General features: G+C 50.9%; 1 protein-coding gene across 3 annotated transcripts in view; it reads left to right on the top strand.

The window, feature by feature from the left end:
* Positions 1 to 26,915, top strand: part of SHISAL1 (shisa like 1) — a 78,709-nt gene extending 51,794 nt beyond the window's left edge. For all 3 annotated transcript variants that reach the window (XM_086404286.1, XM_086404287.1, XM_086404288.1), the window contains exon 5: positions 23,500 to 26,915. In XM_086404286.1, the coding sequence (XP_086260412.1) occupies position 23,500 (1 nt within the window). In that variant the 3' untranslated portion in view covers positions 23,501 to 26,915. The remainder of the gene's footprint in view (positions 1 to 23,499) is intronic.
* The last annotated feature ends 484 nt before the right edge of the window (positions 26,916 to 27,399 follow it).

Genomic DNA, 27,399 nt, shown 5'->3' with positions numbered 1-27,399 from the left:
CTCCTTGAGGCAGAGTCCAGCCAGGGCAGGACCAAGGGCAGGGGAAGGGACTGGGAGAAAGAGGGGGTGTGTGGCATCCGATTCTGGTCCAGCGAGGGGCAGGGATGGGAGCTGACCTCCTGCACTCCTGTCCTGGGTCAGGCACCTGAACACACAGTGAAACTGACTCAAGTGCAGACCGTGGCGATGAGGGATCAGATCTGACTGGAGGGAGCCCAGAGGAGACACCTGCCCATCCCGGGCATCAGGGAGAGCTTCCTGGAGGAGGTGATGGCTAGAATGGTCTCTAAGGATGAGTAGGAGTTGGGCAAACATTAAAAAATACAGCAGGGAGGGTATTCTAGTAGGAAAAACAGAATGTCCACAGGCCGCAGTGTGGGGTGACGCCCACAGAGCCTGCAAAGGAAGCAGCTGTCCGGGCACACAGTGCATCTCAGAGTTCTTCTCTCTGTTAGAATAATCAGAGCATCAGGTTCTTTTTCTGGTGCAACCCCCTTCACTGACAATATTCCACAAGAGGCCAGAAATGCCCCCGAGAGAGTCTTCTGGGGTTCAGAGCCTTCTCCTTCTGCTCTTTCCCTGTGCAGAGAGCCACAAATCCTGACGGAGACCCCCAACCCAGCCCTTGAAAGAAATAGCTGGGTGCTTGAAGACCCCCGAGCCCCCGGGGTCCAGAAGCGAGGAGCAGGTCACCTCCAAAGAGACCTGGGGCTCTGCTGGGGGTTTTTCCACTCGTACCAACGAGTAAACTGTGATATTGGGGCAAAAGGGAAGCGGGTGGATGAAGTGGTTTGGAGGGAAAGCCACGGGCAGCCCAGAGTTCAAATCCCACGGCTGCCCTCCTGAATCCCGTGACCAGGACGGTTCTCGCCCCCTCCCTACCTGCCCCCCGCCTCAAGCCTCAGGGTCCTTGGGAGAGGGTGATGAGAGGCCTGGGGAGGTGGGGCTGCGGGGAGCCAGAGCCCAGGGCCCTTCTTTCTGGTCTTGGCTATCACTTCCCTGTTTAAGCCATTTCCTCTGCCTCAGCCCTCCACCAAGTAGCCATGACAGTTTCCTTTCTTTTCGTGCCAAATTTCCCATCGTAAAATCGCCCCTGCTCAATGGAGAGCAGGCGAGGAGTAGGCCAAAGGGGCTCCCCACCTAACGCGGCCCCGTCTCCCCTCGGGCCCTCGCTGGTCACCAGCGCCTGCTTCACGTTTATGGTTGCTGCCTTCGCACATAAGACTGTGTGTCTCGGGTTTTTAGTTCAGCTTTATGTCACGGAGGGCTGCCTGCATTACTGAGAAGTTTTCATAAGCGTTGCTTTAATAGCTGTGTTCATCGTGCCTTGAGAGGCGATGGTCCATGTCTCCATGACCCGCCTTCGTCTTGGGCCACCTGGGGGCTTCTAACCTCCCACCCAGTGATGCTTCTCTTCCTCTCTCAGAGCATCACTCTGCTTGTGCCCTGGATCCCTCGGCCTCCAGGAAAACCCCTCCTCATCCCTGCCCAGACACGGGTCCCCTGGTGATAGAGTGCTCACCCCTCCGAAGCCAGCTGCCTGCTGGTTCTTTATAGGCAGGAAGCAGCGTGATGAGGGGCAGACCTGGAGGCTTAACAGATCTGGATTCAAATCTTGCTCCCCCATTTCCTGATGGCTGGAAGACCTCCAACAGGTGACTTAGCCAAAGTGCCCTCACCTAGAAAGCAGGTGCTGAAATCAGCCTCACTAGGGTGCTGGCTAAACGAGACATACGAAGAGCCTGATGTATAGAAATGGCTGTACACATGTTTTCCAGCTCTCCCCGCATCTCATCGGGGTGTGGCGGGCTTTCCAGGATATTGAAGATGGCAGTCAGCTGTCCCCAAGGTTCACAGCCTTCTTGGCCGAGTACCAGAGAGCAATCAACACGAGAAGGAGTTTCAGTGAATGAGTAGGAGTTTTCTGGAAGTAGAGAAAGGGCAGAGAGAGCAGCTTGGCAGTGCGTCAGATGAGGGAGAAGGCTGAGGAAAAGCGGGGAGCCCCAGGGAGCCCCAGGTCCTGGGCACCACCTCTTGTGGCTCCCAGGCCCTCCTTGGCTGCGCCTGAGTGCACTGCTCCATCCTCGTCTCCCCAGCCTTGGACGCTGGAGGGCTCTTTGACCCTCTTCTCCCCACCTTCACCACCCCGGGAACCCCACCCGGTCCATGTTTCCGGTCTTGTTGAGCTGCCCCGGACCCCTGCCTGGCTCCATCTCCACCCCCATCTCCTGTCTCCCCTGACTCCAGACTCACTCGGATGTTCAGTAGACACGGTGGACAAGCGCATCCAGGGACCCCTGCCCCCTCCCGCTGTCTGCTTGGGACAGAATCTCGGAGCCAGCTGGAGTGCACCCTCCTCTCCCACTTCACATGCCCTGTCGTCAACCATATGCCCACATGAGCCCAGAACCCTCCCTCCACACCCTTCTCCCCAGACCAGCCATCCCAGTCTGTCTTCTCCCCTCCTAAACCTCTCTGCTTCTCTCCTCTGCCTCCCACCCGCCCCGAAGCCCAGCAGCAGCAGGGAGATCTTCAAACATGACTCAACAGCCACCGACACCTCTCTCACAAGGGGCTGAATCCAGCAGCCTCTCACTGGGCACACAGCTTGACCTGAGACCCCCTCCCCAGTCCCTCTGCCCTCCTCTCTCCCAGTTGCCCCAGCCACACTGGCCTTCCTGGTTCCTGAGCTGGCCAAGCCCACCCCCACCCCAGAGCCTTTTCACCTGCCGCTCCCTCTGCCTGAAACGCTCTCCTCCCAGACACCTGTGGGGCTCGCTCCCTTCCTTCCACCAGACACCTGCTCGGATGTCACCTGCTCCAAAAGGCCTTCCTGGACCAAGGTTTATAAATAGCAACAGTGCCCCCTCCTCCACCCCCCACCCTCCTCTCCTCCCCCTTTTACTCTTTTGGTTTCTATGTGGAGCTCACCACCTCTGTTGAGTTTGATTTCTTGTCTGCTGTCTCCTTTGCTGTCAGGAATCCTCAGGGAGATGGGATTGGTCTGTCCTGTGCCCGGCCGTGCCCCCAGCACCCAGAAGTAGGTGCTCAATAACCAAGTGACTGCATTTTTATCTGCCTGGAGCTGGTCATACAGTAGGCACTTGGTAAATGTCAGACCAATGAGTGAATGGCGTCATCATTGTTGACAACAGAAGTTCCTGTCTATTGAGGAACCAGTGAGCTAAGCAACTTCAGCGGACCGTGCCAGTTCATGTCCCTAGCTTGGCCACCCCAGGCTCCATGCACAGACGAGGAAACTGAGGCTCAGAGAGAGTTAGCAGTTTCCCCAGAGCTGCACAGTGCCTGAGCCGGCATTCATGCCCAGGTCTAGCTGACTCAAAGTCCACTGCTCGTGCATGAGCAGTGGGCTTCCCTGGACTGGGAAGCGGGGTCTCACCAGTACCTCTCCCACTGTGGGAGTGACGCCCCGAGATGGCACTCATGAAGTGCCCAGCCCCGTACTGAACCCGATGATGCATTCCCTGTGCAAGTCAGGCCTTACCCATCCCTGGGGCAGGACCTCGAGCGTTCCCCCAAAGGGTATGAGATCTGGGGCTCCAGGCACTGGCCCACCAAGCCCTCTCTGGCCTGGACGCAGTATCGATTGGAAACCATACAGGTTCTGCACCAGCTCCGTCAAGGCTGCCACACGTACGTGGTTGGGTTACATGGTTGATTTGGCTTGGTTTGGTTTTGGGGTCTTCCTCCTTGCCCTTGCACCATTTGTGAGGGTCTCTTTCAGCCCTCAGAATCTTTCTGGAGACCCAAAGAGGGGCTAGAGCAGCCAGGAGCCCCACGCCTCCACCTGGCTGCTCGCCACCTGCCTCCTTCCTCTAGGCATCCTGCCCCATCCAAGGAGGTCCCGGCTACACAGCAGCCAAGCAGTGCAGGCTGGTTATAGAAAACGTTGCCTCGAGAATCTCACGGCCTCAGCCAGCAAGCTTGCAGAGAGCCCAGCTGCATGGTCTTGGAGTCAGAGCTGGGTTCAGTCTGTGCCTCCACTTGCTAGTGGGGGAACTCAGGCAAATTAGCTCACTTCTCTGAGCCTCAGCTCTCCCATCTGTAGGATGGGCCCAGTAGACTGACCCTGCTGGCTGACTGTGAGGAATACAACAGGGCCTGGCCTGTGATGGGAGCCTCCATAAATGCTCATTGTAATTATTGGTGTGTTATCAGTACAAGAATGAAAGTGGAGAAGAAAAGCCACAGAATCACTGCCCCCCGACCCTGCCACACACACACATACACGGGTGTTTTGCATTTTCTGCTTTCTCGTGCGTGTGCTTTTACACGCTTCCAAGAGTGATGTACAGGAGGCCCCCTTATCCAAAGTTCCCTTTACCCAGTTTCAGTTGCCTGCAGTCAACCTTGTTTGAAAATATTAACTGGAAAATTCCAGAAATGAACAATTCACAAGTTTTAAATTGCTCACCATTCTGAGAGACATGATCAAATCTCACGCCGTCCCGCCCAGGATGTGAAACGTCCCTTCATGGTGGGGTGCTCCACCATCCGTCTCTCGGGCCTCTCGGTCATTGCAGGGCTCGCGTTCAAGCGACCCTCACGTGCTGGATAATGGGCTCTCGGGGCAAGAACGGTGATGCTGGCGGGTTGGCTGTGCCAAAGGGAAGCCATAAGTGGTTCCTCTTAGTGAAAGGATGGAAGTTCTCAATAAGGAAAGAAAACACAGTTAAGATCTTGCTAAGCTCTATGATAAGAATGAATCTTCTACCCGGGAAATTGTGAAAAAGGAAAAAAGAACCTGTGCACTGCAAAAGTAACAGCCGCAGGGCCTCCTCAGTGCTTACTGTAGACGAAAAGGCGTTAAATCTGTATGATGAGGTACTTAGAGAGAGACCACACTCACATAACTTTTATTACAGTGTATTGTTATAATTGTTCTATTTTAATATTAGTTGTTGTTGTTAACCGTAAATTGTGCCTAGTTTATAAATTAAACTTTATCATAGGCACATATGGATACAAGAAAACATGGTCTACGTAGGGTTTGGTTCTCTCTGTGGTTTTAAGTACCCACGGAGGTCTTGGGATGTATCCCCTCCATGGTTATGGGGGGACGACTGTACTCACAGTTCTGCATTCTGATTTTATTCACCTAACATTAAATTAGCTGTTACCCTGTGGTTTTGACTTAATTTTTCTAAATATCATCGTAGCAGCTTCTCAGTGGTCCAGATTCCATATGCTGGCACTAAATCAGCCATTTCACCCCAGCAAGGCATTTACACAACTTAACTATATATATATATATATATATATATATATATATATATATATATATGTGTGTGTGTGTGTGTGTGTGTGTGTGTGTGTGTATATATATATATATTTTTTTACTATGATGAAAACATTGCAAAGGGGAGGAACCAAGTTAGGAATGGCAACAAACACTTTTACATGTTTATGGTTTTCCCTTTTTTGAAGTATGTCCTCTGCATGGATTCCAGGCCAGTGGATTGTTGAGTGCAGGCGTGTGACAGGTTTATGGCTCTTTGTGTTAGCATCAGCCTCATTCCTAAACGGACTGTCCCCACCCGCAGCTTCTGAGGATGTAGCCCCTTCTCCAGCCTGAGGTTTGCTTTTTTTTAAATTATTTTATTAATGGGGTCAAACACCTTGCCTTTCATCTGTTAAGTAATTGTATTTCCTCTCCTGTGGCGTCTGTATGTGCTAAGTCACTTCAGTCGTGTCCAACTCTGAGACCCTGTGGACTGTAGCCTGCCAGCCTCTGCTGTCCATAGGATTTTCCAGGCCAGAATACTGGAGTGGGTTGCCATGCCCTTCTCCAGGGGAACTTCTTACATGTCTCTTACATCTCATGCATTGCAGGCGGGTTCTTTACCACTAGCGTCACCTGGGAAGCCTCCTCTCCTGTGGGGGTGCCCACATATTTCACCATGACCCCCAAATAGGAAATAATTGAAGCCATTTCCATCAGCACGTGTTTCCTAAACTTCAGCTCCTGGGTGTTCCTCTTGCCTGTGTACCTCTCTCCCTTGTACTATTTACTTACTACATTTTTTATTGATCTTAAATCAAGCCATTTTTTAAAAAAGAAAACCCAGACTTGCTCTAAGCACTCATATCTTTGATTTCAGGGTTACTTTTTTCCCAGGAAACTCTCCTATGCGATGGGTGGGAGTGTAAATTGGAGCAGCCACTCTGGAATACAGTGTATAGGTTCCTTAAAAAAGTAAAAATAGAACTATCACACAATCCAGCAATTCTGCTCCTGGGCATGTAGCCGGAAAAGACTAAAACTCTAATCTAGGAGGATACACGCACCCCAGTGTTCATAGCAGCAGTATTTGCAATAGTCAGACATGGAGACAACCTGTGCTGCCACCAAATGATGGATAAAGAAAATGTGGCGCATCTGTACATGTGGTGGTACCTAGCCATAAAAGAGGATGAAATAGTGCCATCTGCAGCAACATGGACGGACCTAGAGATGGGTCTTATGGTACTAAGTGAAGTATCAGACAAAGACAAATGTCACATGATATTCCTTCTCTGGGAGCTCAGTTGGTAAAGAATCCGCCTGCAATGCAGGAGACCCCAGCTTGATTCCTGGGTCGGAAAGATCCTCTGGAGAAGGGATAGGCTACCCACTCCAGTATTCTTGGGCTTCCTTTATGGCTCAGCTGGTAAAGAATCCGCCTGCAATGCGGGAGACCTGGGTTCAATCCCTGGGTTGGGAAGATCCCCTGGAGAAGGGAAAGGCTCCCCACTCCAGTATTCTGGCCTGGAGAATTCCATGGACTCTAAAGTCTTTGGGGTTGAGAAGAGTCGCACATGACTGAGTGACTTGCACTTTCATCACTTATATATGGAATCTAAAATGTGATACAATGAACTTATTTACAAAACAGAAGCAGACTCACAGACTCAGAAAACAAACTTACAGTTACCAAAAGGCAAGGGTTCGGGGAGGGGTAAATTAGAAGTTGAGATTAGCAGATACACACTAGTATATATAAAACAAACAATAAGGTCCTACCACAGAGCGCAGGGAACTATATTCAATATCCTGTAATAAACCATAATGGAAAAGAATATGAAAGACATTATATATGTTTATATACATATAACTGAAACACTTTGCTGTACACCAGAAGCTAACACAACTTAACTAACAGTAAATCAATACAACATTACTAACAGTAAATCAACTATACTTCAATTTTTTTAAAAAGTTACATTTTTCCTAGTACATATAAAACAAACCCATAAACATACCCAAGAGTTGGGGGGGGCCACCTCAACAGAAAGTGAAAGTGAAAGTCGCTCAGTCGTGTCCAACTCTTTGCGACCCCATGGACTATACAGTCCATGGAATTCTCCAGGCCAGAATACTGGAGTGGGGAGCCTTTCCCTTCTCCAGGGGATCTTCCCAACCCAGCGATTGAACCCAGGTCTCCCACATTGCAGGTGGATTCTTTACCAGCTGAGCCACCAGGGAAGCTCAGTAGAACTGGCAGTTAAATCTTGAGACATTTTCGGAGCCTGTTGTAAAACACAGCCACTATAAAAATTCAACGATAGACACTTCCAATTCAGTAGATCCTATTAAACGCAAAGGTGACAGATATTCAAAACTCTTCACTTCCTGATTGTTTTGCTGTGTCTGCTCCTCGCTGTGCTCTTGAGGTCTGCTTATCTGTGTGGTGGAAACGGGCAGGATGGTGACCGCCGCTCACCCCTTCGGGGCTCCGCACTCAGCAACATCATGTTGGCAGTGTTTATGTTTGCGCCATAGAAATGGGCAGTAAATGCTACAAACCAGGCTGCTTTTCCCCTGCAGGACTGGTCGCTAAATGTTTACCAGCTCACCGCTGTGCGGTACGGCTCATGCTGGCACCTCCCAGGGTCTGCCTGCCCCAGTGGTCTGCTTACTGTGGAGAAGCAGACGTTTTCTTAGGTGAAGGCAGGGTCCTGGCGCTCCCGGGGACATCCCAGCAGCAGTAGCCAGGATGAGAAACAAGGTGATTCTGGGGGAGGTTCATCCACCCTCCCAGATTCTGGTCCTTCAGGTGCACGGAATAAGGGGGTGGGTGGGCCTGACCAGGAGACAGAGCCTGGTCGGGCCTCTGGCCACACATCTGGCTCTCAGCCCCCGAGAAGACCTCTCGGCATCCCTTTGCAAACCCTCTGGTTCCATCTGCCCTTCCTTCTCTGAAAGAGCCGGCAGCAGGCACCGTGAACTCCCAGATTTATTCAACCAGCGCTTTATCCAAGGTCGGCACTAGGTCGTGGCCGGTGCTGAGTGCTGGGGATAGAAAGATGAAACGGGTTTAGTCCTGCCTGCAGGGAACACTGGCCGGTGTTGGGCCGGAAATCGATCCTGCCCCTCCGCTAGCTTTGCCTGGAAGATCAAGGTATTCAGCCTCGGGGTGAATATACCTTGGGGAGGGTTTGGGGAAAAAAATCCCTGAAAGTGCACTTCCAGAGTGAACTAGACCCACTCTTTCTGGGCCCAGGATGCAGCTCAGCGAGGTGCATGAGTGAGGGCTTTGGGTCCAGCCAACAAGATCCGTGGGGCCTGTGACCTTGGGTAAATCACTCACTCCTCCAAGCCTGCTTGCTTGTCGGTGAAAACAGTGGCACCAAGAGGACAGAGGGGGTGCCTGTTAGGAGCCTGACACAGAGCCGGTGCTTAGCCCTGTGGTGCCCCCATGCCCAGGGCCCCGCTGCCAGGCGGGTGTGGGTGCCGTGTACATGCATAGCGTATAGTGTGTGGGGGTATGTGTGCATGCAGAGTGCAGGGGTGTGGTTTGGGCGTGGTGTGCATATGTGTGTAGATGTGTGTGTAGTGTGCACACTCATCTCTGCCCCCTCTGCCCCCTCCTGCCGCCTCGGTCCTGACCCAAGAGCCATGGGCAAGGGGCATGGAGGAGGGGCCAGGGCAGCTAGGGGTGAAGGAAGAAAGAAACAAGGCAGGTCGGCACCCAGCCTGCGGGAGCACAGTGGTGTGAATGGCGCCAGGGCCCGGGGCCAGGAGCCACGGACAGCCTAGGATAAGGTGCAAAGGCTCCCAGGAGGCACCTTCACCTCCCAGGGATTTACAAAAGAGTGAACCAAACCCTGAGCCCCGGGCCACACTATGGACACGGAATGAATCAGACCCCTGTCTCAGACCCCATGAGACCCTCACCCAAGCCTGGCCTCTGTGGCTTCCCTTCCCAGCTCCCCATGGGCTCCTACTTAACCCTCAAAACCTTACTCAGGTCGCTCTCCTCCAGCCCCTGGAGGACCTCTGTCCCTGCTCCCATCACAGGCAGGACCACGTGGTCTGTTGTCTCCTCTGTGCCCACTAGACTGGGCAAGAGCAAGGACAGTCTGAGTCCTGCTGGGGATCCCAGGGCCCGGAGCAGAGCCCTGGGCTGGGAGTCAGGGTGGCTGACGAGCCCTGAGTGGCTTGTTCCCCCAGCACACTGCTGACTGCTGTTTAACCTTGGGCAGCCCCTTCCCTCCCCGAGCCTTACTGTCCTCACCGTGTCAGTCGAGGGAAGGGACAGAATGCTTCCGTGGTGCCTTTCAATTTAAAACCTCCCCGACCTTCTACCTGGCTAACAGAGACGCGGACAGGGACAAGAACAGATGTGGAAAGCGCTTTGAAAAATTCATAGCAGGAAGCCCAGGGAGAGAGGCTTTCCTTTTGTGGGGTGGGAGGAGAGGGGAGCTGCGGACAGAGCTGCGGATGAAAAGGACCGCTTCCGGAGCTCTTTGTGGCATTTAATGTGGAATGCAGAGCGCCCAGGAAAGCAACGGCATCAAATATTTACTAAAGCAGCATTAAAAATTCACCTTTAGGATGCAGAGGTTTAAAGACCCTGAGCTTCCTGCAAAATGCTACAAGGCAGGAGGGCGAAATGATGGGCAAGAGGGTGTGTGTAGGGTGTGAGCAATGATGTCCCCGGAACCAGGCACTGCTCCCCACGGACCCCTCCTCTACTCCCCCTGCCAAAGCGGCCTCCAGCCCTGTGTCTGCAGAGGCATGCGGGCAGCCCTCCTCGGCCATAAGCCTTTCTGAGGCACCCGTGACCTGCGGGATAAGAACAGGCCCTCGGCTCAGCCTCCATGGCTCTCCGTGATCCGGCTTCTGCTTCTCTGGGCAGCTGAGTCCCGTAGGATGAAAGGAGTGAGCTGCTGAGGTTGGAGGAGATTGAGGTGGGATCAGGGGATGTTCCAGGCACTGGGAGTGGCCTGTGCAAAGGCACTGAGGCAGACAGATGCAGTGTATTCATGCATCAGAAGCAAAATCAGGGTGCTGGAGTCTGCAGAGAGAAGGGGAGCACAGGAGGGGAGGGGTGGGAGACACACGGGGGTCTGAGGTGCAGGGTCATGGTGAGGAGGAGGCTCCTGATGCAGGGGTGGAGGGAGCCCTCCAGGAGAGGGTCAGGGGCCTTTTCAGAAGCTCCCCCTGGCAGTGAGTCCAGCAGAGACCAGCACTGGCTCACAAGCTGGGCTGTGGCCAGAGCAGAGGAGGTGGGGGCAGACAGCCCACAGGACTGGCTGTGGATTGGGGAGGCGGTGGTGGGGAAATGAGGGGCTCCAAAGACCGTGTCCCAGACTCTGGCCTGAGCCACTGGGGCGATGCTGGTGGGATTTCCTGAGATGGGGACCCAGGGGCAGGCCTGAGTTCGGGGATAAGCCATCTGGAGTCTGAGGTGCCTGTGAGCATGGACGGGGTGATGCTGCAGACAAGTCAGGGAGGAGCTTGGGGTGGGGGGCAGGGTGGGGAATGTGGGCTGAATCCCAGCTTGGATTTGGCCAAGGGGCCTGTCACGGAATCGCGCTGTGGAGGGGCGGGAGGTGACCTGGGGCGAGGATGGAGTGTGGGGCGAGGGACCAGGGACGCCAGCCAGGAAGTGTGGGGGGAGCAGTCCCGAGGCAGAAGGGACGCAGGAGGCCTGGAGGGGCGTGATCCTGCAGGAGCAGGGTCGGGCCGAAGGGCTGCGGGGACCCAGCCTCAAATGCCAGGACCTAAGACCCCGCCCTCTGCCCACTGCTCCTAAGATGCCCCGTGCCTGATGCAGAGATACAGTCAGCGGGCTCCTCCGAACACGCCATGACCACCCCCATCCGCCAGGCCTCTTATGATTCCAGGATGACAGCAGGCTTCTCTCCCTTTGGGGAAGGAAGTGAGGTTTCACGTTAGATACTTAAAAATGAAGCATTGCCTTAGAAGACCCCAAATCATTCTAATTTGTCCACAAACAAGACCCAAGTTTGATGGTCTCTCGTTTTTCTGGGAGACTCGGTAACCCAGAGCTGCCCATCTTCACTGTCTAGAGGACCAACAAGATGTCTTGCTAAAGGCAAAATAAAAATGCCCTAGAGGGTCTCTAAACCCCCTTTTGAAATACTTTTTCTCCCCACTTAAGACAGCCATGCACTGAGCGCTCACTCTGTGCGAGGCGCTTTAACACTCTGCCTCCTGTGACCTTGGCAAAGTCCTCACTTGGCAGAAAAGTAAACGGAAGCTCCCGGAGGCGGGTGACTGCTGGCTGGTGGTAGGAGTGAACACGGACACTCGCCAAGGGTCTGCAGGGACCCCCAGGGCCTGCGGCCTGCCTTGCTCCTGACAGCTCTCGCTGGAAGCAGGGAAGGATGAAAGGAAGCCCTGACCCAGAGAAGCCTGATCGCTCTGGGGGTCGTGGAGCCTGGCTGTGTCTGCAGGACTGGAGGGAGGCCAAGCTGGCAGCAGGGGAGCAGGCCAGAAGCGGGTTGTGGGGTCAGCAGAGGAGGAACCTCTTTCCAGGCAGCCTTCCTTCACAGCAGAGCTGCTCTGCTTACTAGGTAGTGAGCTCCCCATCATTGGGGTGTGCAAGCTGAGACCAGAAATTCATTTCCGGAGGCTGTTCACTCTTTCCCAATTAAAGTACATGAAGTGCCCATCTTAACAGTACAGTTTGGTGAACTTCAGTCTGAGATGGTGAACGTTCTAACATGCAGAAGGCTTCCTCCCGACCCCTGAGTACCACTTCTCTGACACTCAGCCCCTAAGTCATTTTGCCCCATTGTAGGCTCTCCCTGGGCTGGAACTGGATGGTGTGGACCCTAGGGTCAGCACCTCTCACACAACACTTTTTTCGATGAAATGAATTCCGCCATGACGTTGCTCATATCAAGAATCTGTTCTTCTTCACTGCTGTATAGTACTCCACTATCTGGGCATATCACACTGCTTATCCCTTCACCTGTTGAGGGCATTTGGGTTGTTTCCACCTTGGGGTGATTATCCATAAGGCCACTCTGAACACCCATGGCCACACGCTCCGGTGAACAGGTAGACACAGTTCTCTTGGGTGCTTAGGAGTGTCTGATGGCTGCTGTAAACAGTGACCATACACTCGGTGGCTTAGAACAGCACAAATGTACCCTCCTGTAGTTCTGACGGGCAGAGGTTCCCAAGGAGCCTTATGAATTCCTGATGTCCAGGTGTTCGTAGAGCTTGTCCCTTGGAGGCTCCAGGCAGAATCTGTTCCCAGGGGCAGCCTCTGTCCACAGCTCATAGACCCTTCCTCCAGTGGCATCACTGTGACCTCTGCTTCCATCCGCACATCTCCTCTGACTCTGACCCTCCTGCACCCGCCTTCTTCAAGGACCCTCGGGATGACCCTGGGCCTCTTGGGTAACCAGTCTCCCCATCACACAGCCACATCCCCGGCTTCTGGGGATTAGGACAGGGACCTCTTTGGGGGCCTGAGCTGTGCCCACCCAGGGGGACATGCAGCGTCATGGGACAAGGGGTATGTTCAGCCTCAGCACGTGTGGTCGGTCAGTTTCCCTAAGCGGCTGAACCTCTTTGCCCTCCCCGGGTCGTGGGTGAGAGTTCCTTCTCCCCCAGCTCCTCACGTCTTTGTCATCTTAGCCCTTTATTTCAGGGGCATGGAGGGTGGCCCCCTGTAGTTTTCTATCATCATTCCACGAGCACACCTCCTCCATGCAGCCCCCCATGACCACATATTTGCTGTTGAGAGCGCTGCGCTGGGGTGGGGTTGGGGGACTGCCCTCTTAGCCCTGCAGTGGTCCTGTACTGTTCTTTTCTTTGAGATGTGGTAACAGTGTGAGTATGGTAACCTCTAAAGTTCCTGTGAGAATGCTCTAGAAATTGAGCTGAAAACTCCAGTCCCCGGTGCCTGGCTCCTGGTCTCCGGGGGAGCTCTTATCAGTGCTGAGGGGCTTTATCTGCAGCTCACCTGGCAATTAGTCCTGTTGCTGGTCTAACTCCTCTGCTTTTACCTGAAGCCATTATTATTACCGAGTCTTAACCTTCTGTATAATCATACGGGATTTGATTTAGGTCATACCTGAATGGTCTAGTGGTTTTCCCTACTTTCTTCAATTTAAGTCTGAATTTGGCAATAAGGAGTTCACGGTCTGAGCCACAGTCAGCTCCTGGTCTTGTTTTTGCTGACTGTATAGAGCTTCTCCATCTTTGGCTGCAAAGGATATAATCAATCTGATTTTGGTGTTGACCATCTGGTGATGTCCATGTGGAGTCTTCTCTTGTGTTGTTGGAAGAGGGTGTTTGTTATGACCAATGCATTTTCTTGGCAAAACTCTATTAGTCTTTGCCCTGCTTCATTCCATATTCCAAGGCCAAATTTGCCTGTTACTCCAGGTGTTTCTTGACTTCCTGCTTTTGCATTCCAGTCCCCTATAAGGAAAAGGCCATCTTTTTTGGGTGTTAGTTCTAAAAGGTCTTGTAGGTCTTCATAGAACCATTCAACTTCAGCTTCTTCAGCATTACTGGTTGGGGCATAGACTTGGATTACTGTGATATTGAATGGTTTGCCTTGGAAACGAACAGAGATCATTCTGTCCTTTTTCAAATTGCATCCAAGTACTGCATTTTGGACTCTTTTGTTGACCATGATGGCCACTCCATGTCTTCTGAGCGATTCCTGCCCGCAGTAGTAGATATAATGGTCATCTGAGTTAAATTCCCCCATTCCAGTCCATTTCAGTTTGCTGATTCCTAGAATGTCGACATTCACTCTTGCCATCTCTTGTTTGACCACTTCCAATTTGCCTTGATTCATGGACCTGACATTCCAGGTTCCTATGCAATATTGCTCTTTATAGCATCGGATCTTGCTTCTATCACCAGTCACATCCACAGCTGGGTATTGTTTTTGCTTTGGCTCCATCCCTTCATTCTTTCTGGAGTTATTTCTCCACTGATCTCCAGTAGCATATTGGGCACCTACTGACCTGGGGAGTTTCTTTTTAAGTATCCTATCATTTTGCCTTTTCATACTGTTCATGGGGTTCTCAAGGCAAGAATACTGAAGTGGTTTGCCATTCCCTTCTCCAGTGGACCACATTCTGTCAATCCACTGGAGAAGAAGGAGAAGACTCATTCTGACGCTTACTCCTTGGAAGGAAAGTTATGACTAACCTAGATAGCATATTCAAAAGCAGAGACATTACTTTGCCAACAAAGGTACGTCTAGTTAAGGCTATGGTTTTTCCTGTGGTCATGTATGGATGTGAGAGTTGGACTGTGAAGAAGGCTGAGCGCCGAAGAATTGATGCTTTTGAACTGTGGTGTTGGAGAAGACTCTTAAGAGTCCCTTGGACTGCAAGGAGATCCAACCAGTCCATTCTGAAGGAGATCAGCCCCGGGATTTCTTTGGAGGGAATGATGCTAAAGCTGAAACTCCAGTACTTTGGCCACATCATGCGAAGAGTTGACTCATTGGAAAAGACTCATGCTGGGAGGGATTGGGGGCAAGAGGAGAAGGCGACGACAGAGAATGAGATGGCTGGATGGCATCACTGACTCAATGGACGTGAGTTTGAGTGAGCTCCGGGAGTTGGTGATGGACAGGGAAGCCTGGCGTGCTGCGATTCATGGGGTCGCAAAGAGTCAGACCCGACTGAGGGACTGATCTGATCTGATCTGATCTCAGCCCTTTGGAAGTGGTCATTGTTATTCAAATTGCCAGGTGCTCGTCTTGTCTCCCCAGTAACTTTGCAACTCTGGGCAAATCACAATACCTCCCTTTGCCTCGGTTTCCTCATCTGTAAATGGAGGAAGTAAAAGACCCATTTTCTAGGGTTTTTGGAAAGCAAAGTGAGATGAGGCTGGAAAGTGCTGGGATAGTGCCCGGTCCAGGAGAAATCCCCCATCACAGCAGCCCTGACACTGGCCTTGCCTGGAATTAAGAAGGATCTTGTCTGCACTTGGGGTCACGCATGAGCTGATCCTAGACTCACGCCGCCTGGAAGATCCCATGTCACCCGCTGCGACCCTCTGCCTTGCTTCTGCTAAGGCAGCTCCCTTTCCTGGAGTGCCCTCGCCCACTTCCCGCAATGAGTTTTCCCCTGAGTCCCCGCCCTCATCCAGGCCACGCCCCCAGGCTCTCAGGGCTGACTTGATTGGATCTGTTGCTTTTGTTCTGGGGGTCCCAGTGCAGCTCCCCACTGGTTCTGAGTCCTGGAGGGCTGGGCCCATGCCCGGCAGGTCTGTACCCCAGCATGCAGCCCAGGCCTGGCAGAAGATGCCACCAGCAGGGGCTGCCAGATGCCACTGTCCTGCTTTGGTCTCCCTTGCATGGAAGCCCTTGTTTCTGAACCAGTTCCCGAATGATGGACAAGTCTTTGATCCTAATCTTCGACTCGTACCCACAGTGCTGCAGTAAATGAGCTTAGAAGAATTTTGCCCTTGTAGGTGTGTTTGTTGGATGATGGTTAAGTGGAATTACTGGGTCAGAGGGCATGTGCATCTGTGACTTTGGTATGTGCCAAGCTGCCTTCCAGAGGTGAACTGATGTCCTTCCCACCAGCACAGAAGGCAGAGGCTCCCCGCCCCCGCAAACCAGCACACACATGGTGCTCTCTCAACCTTTCCGACCTTTGCGGGACTTGCTTGAGTGGAGGAATGTGGACGTTTCCTCTGGTCTGTGCTCTGGAACGCTTTCCCATTATGGCTTTCATTGGCATGCCTCTCATTATAAACTTTGGTTTTGCGATTGGACAGTTTCTTTCTTCTTGGCAATTGGTTTGTTTAGATTCTCTCTTCTGAGATTCTTTGGGTAATTTCTATTTTCTTGGAAATTCACCCATCTCATCAGAGTTTCCTGACTTTGTTGGACAGAGTTGAGCGGGTAGGCCCCTCTTTCTTCTGTTATTTGTCCGTCCCCTCCATCTTTATGGAGTACCTGCTCTGTACCAAGTGTCGTTGTCGGTCCTGGGGGCAGGGTAGTGGGTCAGAAGCACTGAAAAGTCCTACTTATATGGAGCCTAAAGATGATGTAAAATGCATCTGTAAAATGCACGGAGTGTCAGATGGTGATAAGTGCTAGGAAGAAAAACCCCATGAGCAGGGAGAGAGTTGATCGTGGACTCCAGCTTTTAAAGGGGTGGTCAGAGAGGCTCTCAGTAATGGGCGACTTGAAGGACATGAGGGAATATTGTTGTTCAGTCACTAAGTTGCGTCCGACTCTTTGTGACCCCATGGACTGCAGCACGCCAGGCCTCCCCGTCCATCATCAAGTCCCAGAGTTTACTCAGACTCACGTCCACGGAGTCAGTGATGCCATCCAGCCCTCTCCTCCTCTGCTGCCCCCTTCTCCTTTTGCTCGCCATCTTTCCCAGCATCAGGGTCTTTTCCAGTGAGTCAGTTCTTAGCATCAGGTAGCCAGAGTACTGGAGCTTCAGCTTCAGCGACAGTCCTTCCAATGAATATTCAGGATTGATTTCCCTTACGATTGACTGATTTGATCTCCTTGCAGTTCAAGGGACTCTCAAGAGTCTTTTCCACACCACAGTTTGAAAGCATCAACAGCCATGTGTTTATCTGGGAGAAGAGATGGCAGTGTGCTGGTGCAGGTGCTAAATTGGTCTAAGTTCTTGGAGAAATGCAATGAACAGGATAGATATAGATAGAGTGAAGATGCAGATGTAGGTTTCTATATATAAATCTAGATATAGATAGATATCTCTATATAAATAGATATCTCTATAATATAGATAGAATGTATAAGATCTACACAGAGATATATATAAAGAGATTTACTCTAAGGCATTGGCTTCTGCAGATTTGGAGATGCAGAAGTTCCAAGATCTGTAGGTGGCAAGCTGGAGACCCAGCAGAGCTGATGGCCTGGTGTGGTCCGAGTCTGCAAGGCCTGAGAACCACAAAAGCCAGTGGTGCAAATGCCAGTCCCAAGTCTGATGGCAGGAAAAGACTGATGACCAGCTCAAAAATGGGCAGGCAGAAAGGGAACCCTCCCTTCCCCTGGCTGTTCCTTGACCTTCAGTGGATTGGAAGAGGCTTATCTGCCTTGGGGAGGGTGATCCACTTGACTCAGTCTACGGATTCAGAGGGGAAGTTCATCCAGAAACACCTTCACAGACACACACAGAACCGTGTTTGATCAAATATCTGGGCACCACCCCCATGGCCCAGTCAGTTCAGTTCAGTTCAGTCACTCAGTTGTGTCCGACTCTTGGCGACCCCATGAACCACAGCACGCCAGGCATCCCTGTCCATCACCAACTCCCGGAGCTTACCCAAACTCATGTCCATTGAGTTGGTGATGCCATCCAACCATCTCATCCTCTGCCGTCCCCTTCTTCTCCTGCCCTCAATCTTTCCCAGCATCCAGGGTCTTTTCCAATGAGTCAGCTCTTCACATCAGGTGGCCAAAGTATTGGAGTTTCAGCTTCAACATCAGTCCTTCCAATGAACACCCAAGACTGATCTCCTTTAGGATGGACTGGTTGGATCTCCTTGCAGTCCAAGGGACTCTCAAGAGTCTTCTCCAACAGCACAGTTCAAAAGCATCAGTTCTTTGGCGCTCAGCTTTCTATATAGTCCAACTCTCACATCCATATGTGACCACTGGAAAAACCATAGCCTTGACAAGATGGAACTTTGTTGACAAAGTAATGTCTCTGCTTTTTAATATGCTGTCTAGGTTGGTCATAACTTTCCTTCCAAGGAGTAAGCATCTTTTAATTTCATGGCTGCAATCACCATCTGCAGTGATTTTGGAGCCCCCCCAAAAATAAAGTCAGCCACTGTTCCCACTGTTTCCCCATCTATTTGCCATGAAGTGATGGGATGGCCTAGTCAAAGCTATGGTTTTTCCAGTAGTCATATATGGATGTGAGAGTTGGACCATAAAGAAGGCTGAGCACTGAAGAACTGATACTTTCGAACTGTGGCTGGAGAAGACTCTTCAGAGTCCGGTGGACAGCAAGGAGTTCAAGCCAGTCAATCCTAAAGAAAATGAACCCTGAAAATTCACTGGAAGGACTGATTCTGAAACTGAAGCTCCAATACTTTGGCCACCTGATGAAAAGAGCCAATTCATTGGAAAAGACCCTGATGCTGGTAAAGATTGAGGGCAGGAGGAGAAGGGGACGACAGAGGATGAGACGGTTGGATGGCATCACCAACTCGATGGACATGAATTTGAGCAAGCTCTGGGAGATGGGGAAGGATAGGGAAGCCTGACTTGTTGCCGTCCATGGGGTCCCAAGGAGTCAGACCCAAGTGAGCAACTGAACAACAGCAACGACCCCCACGGCACAGTCAGGCTGACACATAGAATGAGCCATCAAGACTGCAGCAGAGTGAACAGAAGAGGGAAGATGAGGGGTGCGACCAGAGAGGACATCATGGACAGTCTTTGGCTTCTACTCTGAGTGAGATGGGAGCCAGTGAGAGTTTTGAGCGGAGGAGTGACATGACCCGACATACCGTGGATTTTCACTGGACCCCTCTGGCTGCTGTACGGAGAAAAGACAGAAGGGCTGGGCTAGTGAGGAGGCCACAGCAGGAGCGATGCAGGAGGCAGGAAGGGCGGGGTTGATGGCCACACCTGCAGGCTTTACTGGTGGGCTGGTGGTGGACGTGAGAGAGTGAGAGGGACCAACGATGCTCTGGGACTCGTTGTTGGTTTGCATTTGTTTTGTTTCTGCCCATGTTTTCTTGTGTAATTACGGCAAAGCACATAACAAAATTTACCGTTTTAACCACTGTGCTTTTCACAGGCATTGAGTGCATTCATTGTACAACCTTCACAACCATCCGTCTCTAAAACTTTTCCGTCATCTACCCATCCTACTACAGGAAACCTTTCCGAATCATTCTACCCCTAGTGACTTTTGTTTGTAATCCAGTCTCAGTCTTTTTTTCTTAGCAAGTGTGTATGGCTCATTAACATTTACTAATATGGCAGCTACATTTAGTCTTAGTTCTGGCATCATAGTTTATGGTATGCTTTCTGCTTTTATAGCTTTTGTGGGGGTTGTCAGTTTTCACCATATGCTCTCTGTTTTCTTTGTTTTATTTTTTGTGTATATGTCTTCTGACAATTTGGAAGGCTGTGTTTTTCATCCCATAGTTATCTTCATAATTATACTGTCATATGACACCTTTAATCCTCTGTTTCTTTAGACAATGTTTATTTTCTCCCTACTATGAGTGATGCCCAAATCAGAATATTTCTACTTTCCCCTCTCCTTCTCCCTCTTCCATCAAGTGATTTTAGATGATTATATTAGTTTTTCCATTTGCCTTTGTACCTCTAATATTACTTCCATCTCGAAACGATTTTCTGGACTTCTAGCTATAAACACAGAAGACAGTTTACATATATTACCTCCCTCCTCTGACCTCCACCTCCCTCCTATAGTTTATATCAGTTTTCTGTTATCTCTTTTGTTCTTTTTTTATAACAGTCACAGTACATTAGTTTCAGACATGGTCCTACAGTTAAACACACTGTCCTTGCCAGTACTCTTGCCAGAGTTACTCCACTTGCCAGAGTTACTCTTCAGTCGCTCAGTCATGTCCAGCTCTTTTCAACCTCATGCACAGCATCACGCAAGACTTCCCTGTCCTTCGTTATCTCTTGGAGCTTGCTCAAACTCATGTCAATCAAGTTGGTGATACCATCCAACCATCTCATCCTCTGTTGCTCCCTTCTCCTCCTACTCTCAGTCTTTCCCAGCATCAGGGGCTCTTCACATCTGGTGGCCAAAGTATTGGAGCTTCAGTTTCAGCATCAGTCCTTCCAATGAATATTCGGTGCTGATTCCCTTTAGGATTGACTGATTTGATCTCCTTGCAGTCCAAGGGACTCTCAAGAGTCTTCTCCAACACCACAGTTCAAAAGCATTGATTCTTCAGTGCTCAGCCTTCTTTATGGTCCACTCTCACATCAGGCTTCTCTGATGGCTCAGACGGTAAAGAATCTACCTGCAATGTGGGAGACCCGGGTTTGATCCCTGGGTCGGGAAGATCCCTTGGAGAAGGAAATGGCAACCCACTCCAGTATTCTTACCTGGAAAATCCCATGGACAGAGGAGCCTGGTAGGTTACAGTCCATGGGGTCAAAAAGAGTCGGACACGACTGAGCAACTTCACTTTGTTTCTCACGTCCTTACGTGACCCCTGGAAAAACCAAAGCTTTGACTATATGGACCTTTGTCAGCAAAGTGATGTCTCTGCTTTTTAACATGCTGTCTAGGTTGGTCATAGCTTTTCCTGCAAGAAGCAAGCGTCTTTTAATTCTGTGGCTGCTGTCACCATCCACAATGATTTTGAAGCCCAAGAAAATAAAGTCTGTCACTGTTTCCATTGTTTCCCCATCTATTTGCCATGAAGTGATGGGACAGGATGCCATGATCTTAATTTTTTGAATGTTGAGTTTTAAGCAGCTTTTTCACTCTCTTCTTTCACCTTTATCAAGAGCCTCTTTAGTTTCTCTTTATTTTCTGTCATTAGGGTGGTGTCATCTGCATATTTGAGGTTAATGATATTTCTCCTAGCAATCTTGATTCCAGTTTGAGCTCCATCCAGCATGGCATTTCGCATGATGTACTCTGCATCGAAGTTACATAAACAGAGTAACAATACACAGCCTTAACGTACTCCCTTTCCAATTTTGAACCAGTCTGTTGTTCCATGTTCAGTTCTAACTGTTGCTTCTTGACCTGCATACAGGTTTCTCAGGAGGCAAGTAAGGTGGTCTGGTATTCCCATATTTTTAAGAATTTTCCACAGATTGTTGTGATCCACATAGTCAAAGGCTTTGGCGTAGACAATGAAGTAGAAGTAGATGGTTTTCTGGAATTCCCTTGCTTTTTCTATGACCCAATGGATGTTGGTAATTTGGTCTTTGGTTCCTCTGCCTTTTCTAAACACAACTTGTACATCTTGGTTCACATACTATCAAAGCCTAGCTTGAAGGATTTTGAGCATTATCTTGCTAGCATGTGAAATCCTATGAGTATCCTCTATTAATTTATGCAAGAAGGGCTCATGCGAGCTACAATTTAAAAAATGTGTTTTAAACGTTTTTCTGCTGACTTTATATTTAAAATCTGATTCATCTGGGCCTGAAATTCTTTATTCACTCATTCATTCAACAAAGTGTGCCAGTTACTGTTCCGGACCCTGGCAAAACAAAAATGAACACAATACACCAATGCCATGACCTTCATGTAGTTTATTATCTAGTTGGGAGAGACAAATGATAAGCTAGGCCAGTAAGTAAAATATTTGGTGTGCTGGATTGAGATAAGTCTAGGGAGAAAGATAAAGCAGGTGATTGGGGGACCTGGCTCAGTTTTGTGACATAGAAAAGACAACTCCACAGACCTTCTTGCCCAGAGCCCAGTAATGCATACTGGGGTGTTGGCTCTGCCCTTCAGAGCACCACTCACTCTGGAAACATGGGCTTTACTGGCTCAGTCAGAGCCCTTCCATCAACTCCACACCCTTGACCCTGGAACACACACTAGAGCTTGATTGAAAATGATTTATCTGTTGTTCAGTTGCTAAGTCATATCCGACACTTTGTGACCCCATGAACTGCAGCTCGCCGGGCTTCCCTGTCCTTCAGTATCTCCCGGATTTTGCTCAAACTCATGTCTATTGAGTTGATGATGCTGTCTAACCATCTCATCCTCTGTCGTCCTCTTCTCCACCTGCTCTCAGCCTTCCCCAGCATTGGGGTCTTTTCCAGTGAGACAGCTCTTCACATTAAGTGGCCAAAGTAATCAAGCTTCAGCTTCAGTGTCAGTCCTTCCAATGGATATTCAGGGTTGATTTCCTTTAGGAATGACTGTTTTGACCTCCTTGCAGTCCAATCAGATACACGTAGCAGAAGCCCGGCTACCGTGGTGTGGAGGCAGACGTTCTGGGGCTGTCACCAGAGCCAGGTTTCCTCCTGCTCCCTTCCCGCTCCTCCCACAGCGGTGAAGGTCTGCCATTCTCGTGCTCTTTCTCTGGATCCACGTTCCCTTCCCAGGAGACTTCAGCTTACACGGCATTGGCCAGAGTGGGTCACGTGGCCACCCTTGTCTGCAAGTGAATATGGGAAGCTGAATATTTGTGACTGGGTCATTGCTCCTATAAATGGATATAGGACCGGGGGTTTACTGTGTCTGCTGCAGATGGAGTTTGTGTTTCTTTTCCTCGTTATCCTTATTTGGAGGTGACCTCCAGGAGAGAAAGGACAATGGCAACTCAACTCTGCCAATCATGGGCTGATGTTTACTCTCCTGATCTTCTCCCAATGATCTGTTGACCCATCCAGGTGCCAGCATTGTTCTGGTTTCCTCTCCATGATTTTTATGATAATGGTCATATTCAGTGGTGTGACTCCAAGATTCATAATATTTTCTTTTATTTTTATTATGGATGTCATTGGCATCTGTTCTTAATATCTTCTATTTGTTATAACAAGGGTGACCATATGGTTTAATATCCAAAGTAGAGTACTTTTGAGGATAAAAGGGGAACAGTATTGAAAATTATAAGTATTAACTGAGACTGTCTTAAGCCAAGACATTATAATAACCCTGGTAGTCACTGAGGCAGAAAAACGCTGTTGGTTTTTGTAAGTTGATCTGATGTCTTACAGATTGAAAGTTGTATCTTTATATCTGCACCCTGTGTTCTAATAACTAGCTTGTTGATTCTCTTGGGTTTTCTATGTACATGATCTGCCAATAATGGTAATTAGGGTTTTTCTGTTTCATTCCTGACTCTTTATGCTTTTTTCTTATCTTATTGCTTGGGCCAGAGGCTTCCCTGGTGACTCAGATGGTAAAGAGTCTGCCTGCAGTGCAGGAGACCCGGGTTCAATTACTGGATGGGGAAGATGCCCTGGAGAAGGAAATTGCAACCTACTCCAGCATCCTTGCCAGGAAAATCCCATGGATGGAGGAGCCTGGCAGGCTACCGTCCATGGGGTCACAAAGAGTTGGACACAACTGAGTGACTTCACTCAGTCAGAGGCAGTAGTGCTATATGGAACCATAGTGATGGCAGACCTGCTTTTCTTGCTTCCAGCCTTAAAGTCAAACAATTCTGTGTCTAGGAGACAAAGATGGCATGTGTACAAAGGAAAACCTGGCTTCTCCTGTCACTGAGGCCAGACAGAAATGTCCCCATGGAGGAGACACCATGTGATACTTTGTTCCCTTCTGCTTTCCTAGAAAACCCTTTCGCCGTGCCTCAGGATGGGGGAGGTGAGACCCAAAGCACCCGGCTCAGCCTCCGAGAAGAACAACTTCAAGACGCCAGGGAGAGCCAAGACGGCTGTGGCGGTGCTGGAGGAGAAAATGCTACCTGTGCCCAAACCCCCTTCCTTGGACTTCTAAGACTAGAAGCAAACAGTGGTGGCGGGCCAGGGTGCAGGAAGGGGCTTCTGAGCCACCCGTCTGCGAGCAATAGTCCCACTTTGGGCTGGTGGCTTCTGAGAGGTGGCACCACTGTGGACTCAGGATGACCGACACGGCTGCTCAGGCCAAGTGAAGCAGAAGGATTCAGGCCTGTGCATCCTGTCCATGGCTCCCTTGCCCCTGCTCCCTCCAGTCGTGGCCCGTGGGCCTATCCACGTCAGAATTTTGAATGTGCGTGTGCGTGAGTGTGTGTGCGTGTGTATGATTAGGGGTGTCTTTTTGTTTGATTGGTTTTATTGGGGTCCCCCAAGTTCTCTGATGGGCCTGGGTCCGCTTGTGGTGGGGGTCCCGGCCAGCTCTTGCTGGCAGCTGTGAGCCAGATGGAGTTGGCAAGCATGGGGTACAGCCCCACTGTGCCTCCAGGGGTGCTTGGGATGTGGAAATGCCAGTGGGGATGCGTTCTTATGGAATTTTTTTCCCGTAATGACAGTGATAATGAGAGACACATCTCAGGCCATCTACGGGGCAGGCAGTAGACTGTCTTCACACACACCCACTCTCATCACTTGGGAAGTGAGTAGGATGAACTCCCTGCAGAAATGGCCTGGGTCTCACAGCCAGGAGGAGACCAGTTCTCAGCTTGACCTCAGAGGTCTAAGAACCCAAAGGCAAAGCTCCCCAGCCCAGGGTACCCACAGTACAGTCCCTGGAGCATCTCCCCAGTGGCTCCTCAGTGGATGGGCCATTGTCCCAAGCTTTCCACCACTGCTGCCCCGGGACCCTCTTACAGCATATTCTGTTTAAGCACCTACTGTATATCAGGCTTGCTGGGCAGTGATCTGGAAAGGAGCTGAGTCAGACAGGCCTCCTCCTTACCCCCAGAGGGAAGAAAGAGACACACAAATCCTTGCTGGACAGAGTGATGAGCACTATGGAAACCCAGAAGGGAAGGTTCTAGAAGCCCTTCCCACTTAAGGCGAGACTTCCATGCAAACCTGGGTGTTCATAATATCTGTCCACTGAGCTCACCACCACTGCCATCCACCCCACTGCCCCAGGGCGCACACGTGGAAGGGCATGATCTGGGAAATGATCACATAAATCCCTGAAGGCCAAACTGGCAGTGTAGACACCCTCATTCCGCTGGTGTTAGTGATGCCAGAATCTCCCCCAGCACCCAGGTGGGTGGGTCCCTGCTCCTCTGCTCAAGTACCTTTACTCAGCTAGACCCAATGTCTCCAACAGACCCTCCATCCATCACACGTGGCAGAGAGCAGGCAGACCCGTGGTACTGGTCAGCTGGGGGAGAGGACAGGGGAGAAATAAGCAGTGAATAGGAAGGTAGTAACAGCAGTGAGCCCTAAGCCAAGAATTCAATCAAAACGGGGTTCGTGAGGGTTAAGTTTGGCTAGTCGGGGAAGGCCTTTCTGAGCAAGTTAAGCCCAGACTTGAATGGTCAGCAAGAGCCAGCCATGGACATTGAAGAGGGAAGAGATTTCCAGGCAGAGGGAATAGCTAGTGCAAAGACCCCGAGGCAGCAACCGGCTTGATGATCTCAAGGAACCAAGAGAAAGTCAGGCTGGCACGGATGCAGAAGAAAGATGGGAAGAGAGGCAAGTGAGAGCCCAGACACTGTGGTTCACTGAGACACCTGAAGCGGGACAGATGTAACACCCACCCTCTGATAAAGCAGAAGGACATTTCAAGGGCATCAGCATTCTGCATCCAGCCTGGCTCATCAACCCCATAGAGAAGGGACTCTTCCCATTTCATGGACTAGGATACTGAGACTCAGATGGATCAAGTGACTTGCCCAAGGTCACAAGGGCAAGCTGAGGAAGACCCCGACCTATGGCTTGAGTCTCATCTCCTCCAGACAGTGCTGCCAGAACCCAGGGCCACAGTTTGGCAGAGGCCAAGCTGGAGAACCTCTGCCTGGCTCTTGCTTAGGGATCAGCGCTGCTTCCTTCACCCTGGATGCTGAGTCATCCCCGGACCTGCCCCGGGGACTTGTCCAAGTGGAGCAGCTGTTGCCATGGAGGGTTGCTCAGCAGCCATTCGGCACAGCTGGATCAGCCCACACCTGCATCCCATGCACAGAACCCTGGGAGTCAGAGAAATCGCAGCTGGGGGGAGGGGGTTGGGCATGGGTCCAGACTGACATCAGCTCTGTAGGGAGATCAGGGTGGCCTCAGGAAGTCCTGTGCCTCCTCTACTGTCTGTTGCCCCATCTCTAAAAGGAAGGGGTTGGACCAGGTGTTTAAGGGGCTTGCATCTCCAGCTTCCTGAGGTTCCGGGTGGAGCTCATGCAGCTTTTCACATGGAGACACTTCCTCTGCCAAGAGGGAGCTGGTGGCCCTGCCTCCCTGCCACAAACACCAGGTCCAGGGTCACTGTCACAGAGGCCAGCAAGGGCTGCAGCCCCCTGGTTTGTGCTACTCAGCTTGAGAACTTGCAGGATGCTGCTCCTGGCCCCACAGAGGTCTCTCCAGGAGGGACTGATGACCCCTTGGGTGCTCACGGTTGCAGCCAGTAAGGGATCAGAACGCTCTGCTGTAAGCAGGGGGCCCCTCACCATGTAGCTCGGCAGCCATCACAGACAGCAAAGCAGCGGGGCAGCCTGGGATGCAGGGGCAGAGCGTGGGGACCCACAGCCCTGCCCCGTCCCCACTGGGCGGTCTTGGGGAAGTCGCCTCACCTCTCTGAGGTTCGCCTGTCCAGTGTGTGGGGTGGGGGCCGTGGCTGGAGTGATTGAGGGGTGGGGGCCGTGTGGGTGGTGTGAATGCCCATCTGAAAGGCAGGCATGCCGTTCAGTCCCTCCTGGTGTCCACAGGTCTTCAAAGCCCCCGGGGGATGGGCCACCCTGGCAAAAACCTGTCCCATCCTACCATGGCAGATAGACGTGCCAGTGAGTAGAGCGCCCCTGAGAAGAAGATGCTCAGGGTAGCAACAGGTTCAAGTAGAGATTTACAGACTTAGTGTTTTTTAGTGACTCCCAAACCTGTTTTTTCAAGCTGCCTACTTTTACTTTTTACTGTGAGCTTCTGGCTATTACCACGTACTTTGCAAAAATAACAACAACAATAATAATAATACTATGGAAAGAAAAACAAAAAAGAAGAGAAAGAAGATGGCAATATATCCGCTGAGGAATCTGTCCTTAACCCCTTGTATTCGTAAGGACTTTTTCCCACTGGGAACCGTGTGTTATCACAAGCAGTTTTATGCTTTCCTTCTCGTCTGTGTTTAGTGTAATTGTGCGTTTTGGAATCTCTACGCAGAACCAGTACTTGGTAGCACCCATGGGTCTCTCTGCCCTCGCCTGAACCTCGGAGATCCCCCTGCAGCTCAAGGAGCAGCCTGCTATACAGGAGGGCCCGGGACCGCCAGATGCCCGCCCGACATCTGATGCTGACCGGGACCCATAGGAAACAGTCCTTAACTGAAAACACATACACACACGCGTGTGCACGCACACACGTGAACACACATGAATCTGCAGGTAGAGCCCATCTCTCTGACGCTTTATAGCGAAATAGCAGGTAGGTGGCTAGTGTTCCTGGGGTGGTGGCATTTCCTGTCTTCATCCAACACCTTCAGGCGAGTTCAGCCCCCAGGCTGGAAAGGACTTGGGGGAATCAGGGAAAACATGACCAGGCGTGGGATTGGCAGTCTTCTTAAGAGAAGCTTTCTGGCTCCCTTGAGGCCATTCCA

The sequence above is a fragment of the Bos grunniens genome, chromosome 5 (assembly GCF_055505025.1).
Source record: "Bos grunniens cultivar Pamir isolate PY7600 chromosome 5, Bosgru_T2T1.0, whole genome shotgun sequence".
NCBI classification, from domain to species: domain Eukaryota; kingdom Metazoa; phylum Chordata; class Mammalia; order Artiodactyla; family Bovidae; genus Bos; species Bos grunniens.
Note: the sequence above shows the minus strand (reverse complement) of the source record. Positions and strands in the feature narration are given on the sequence as shown.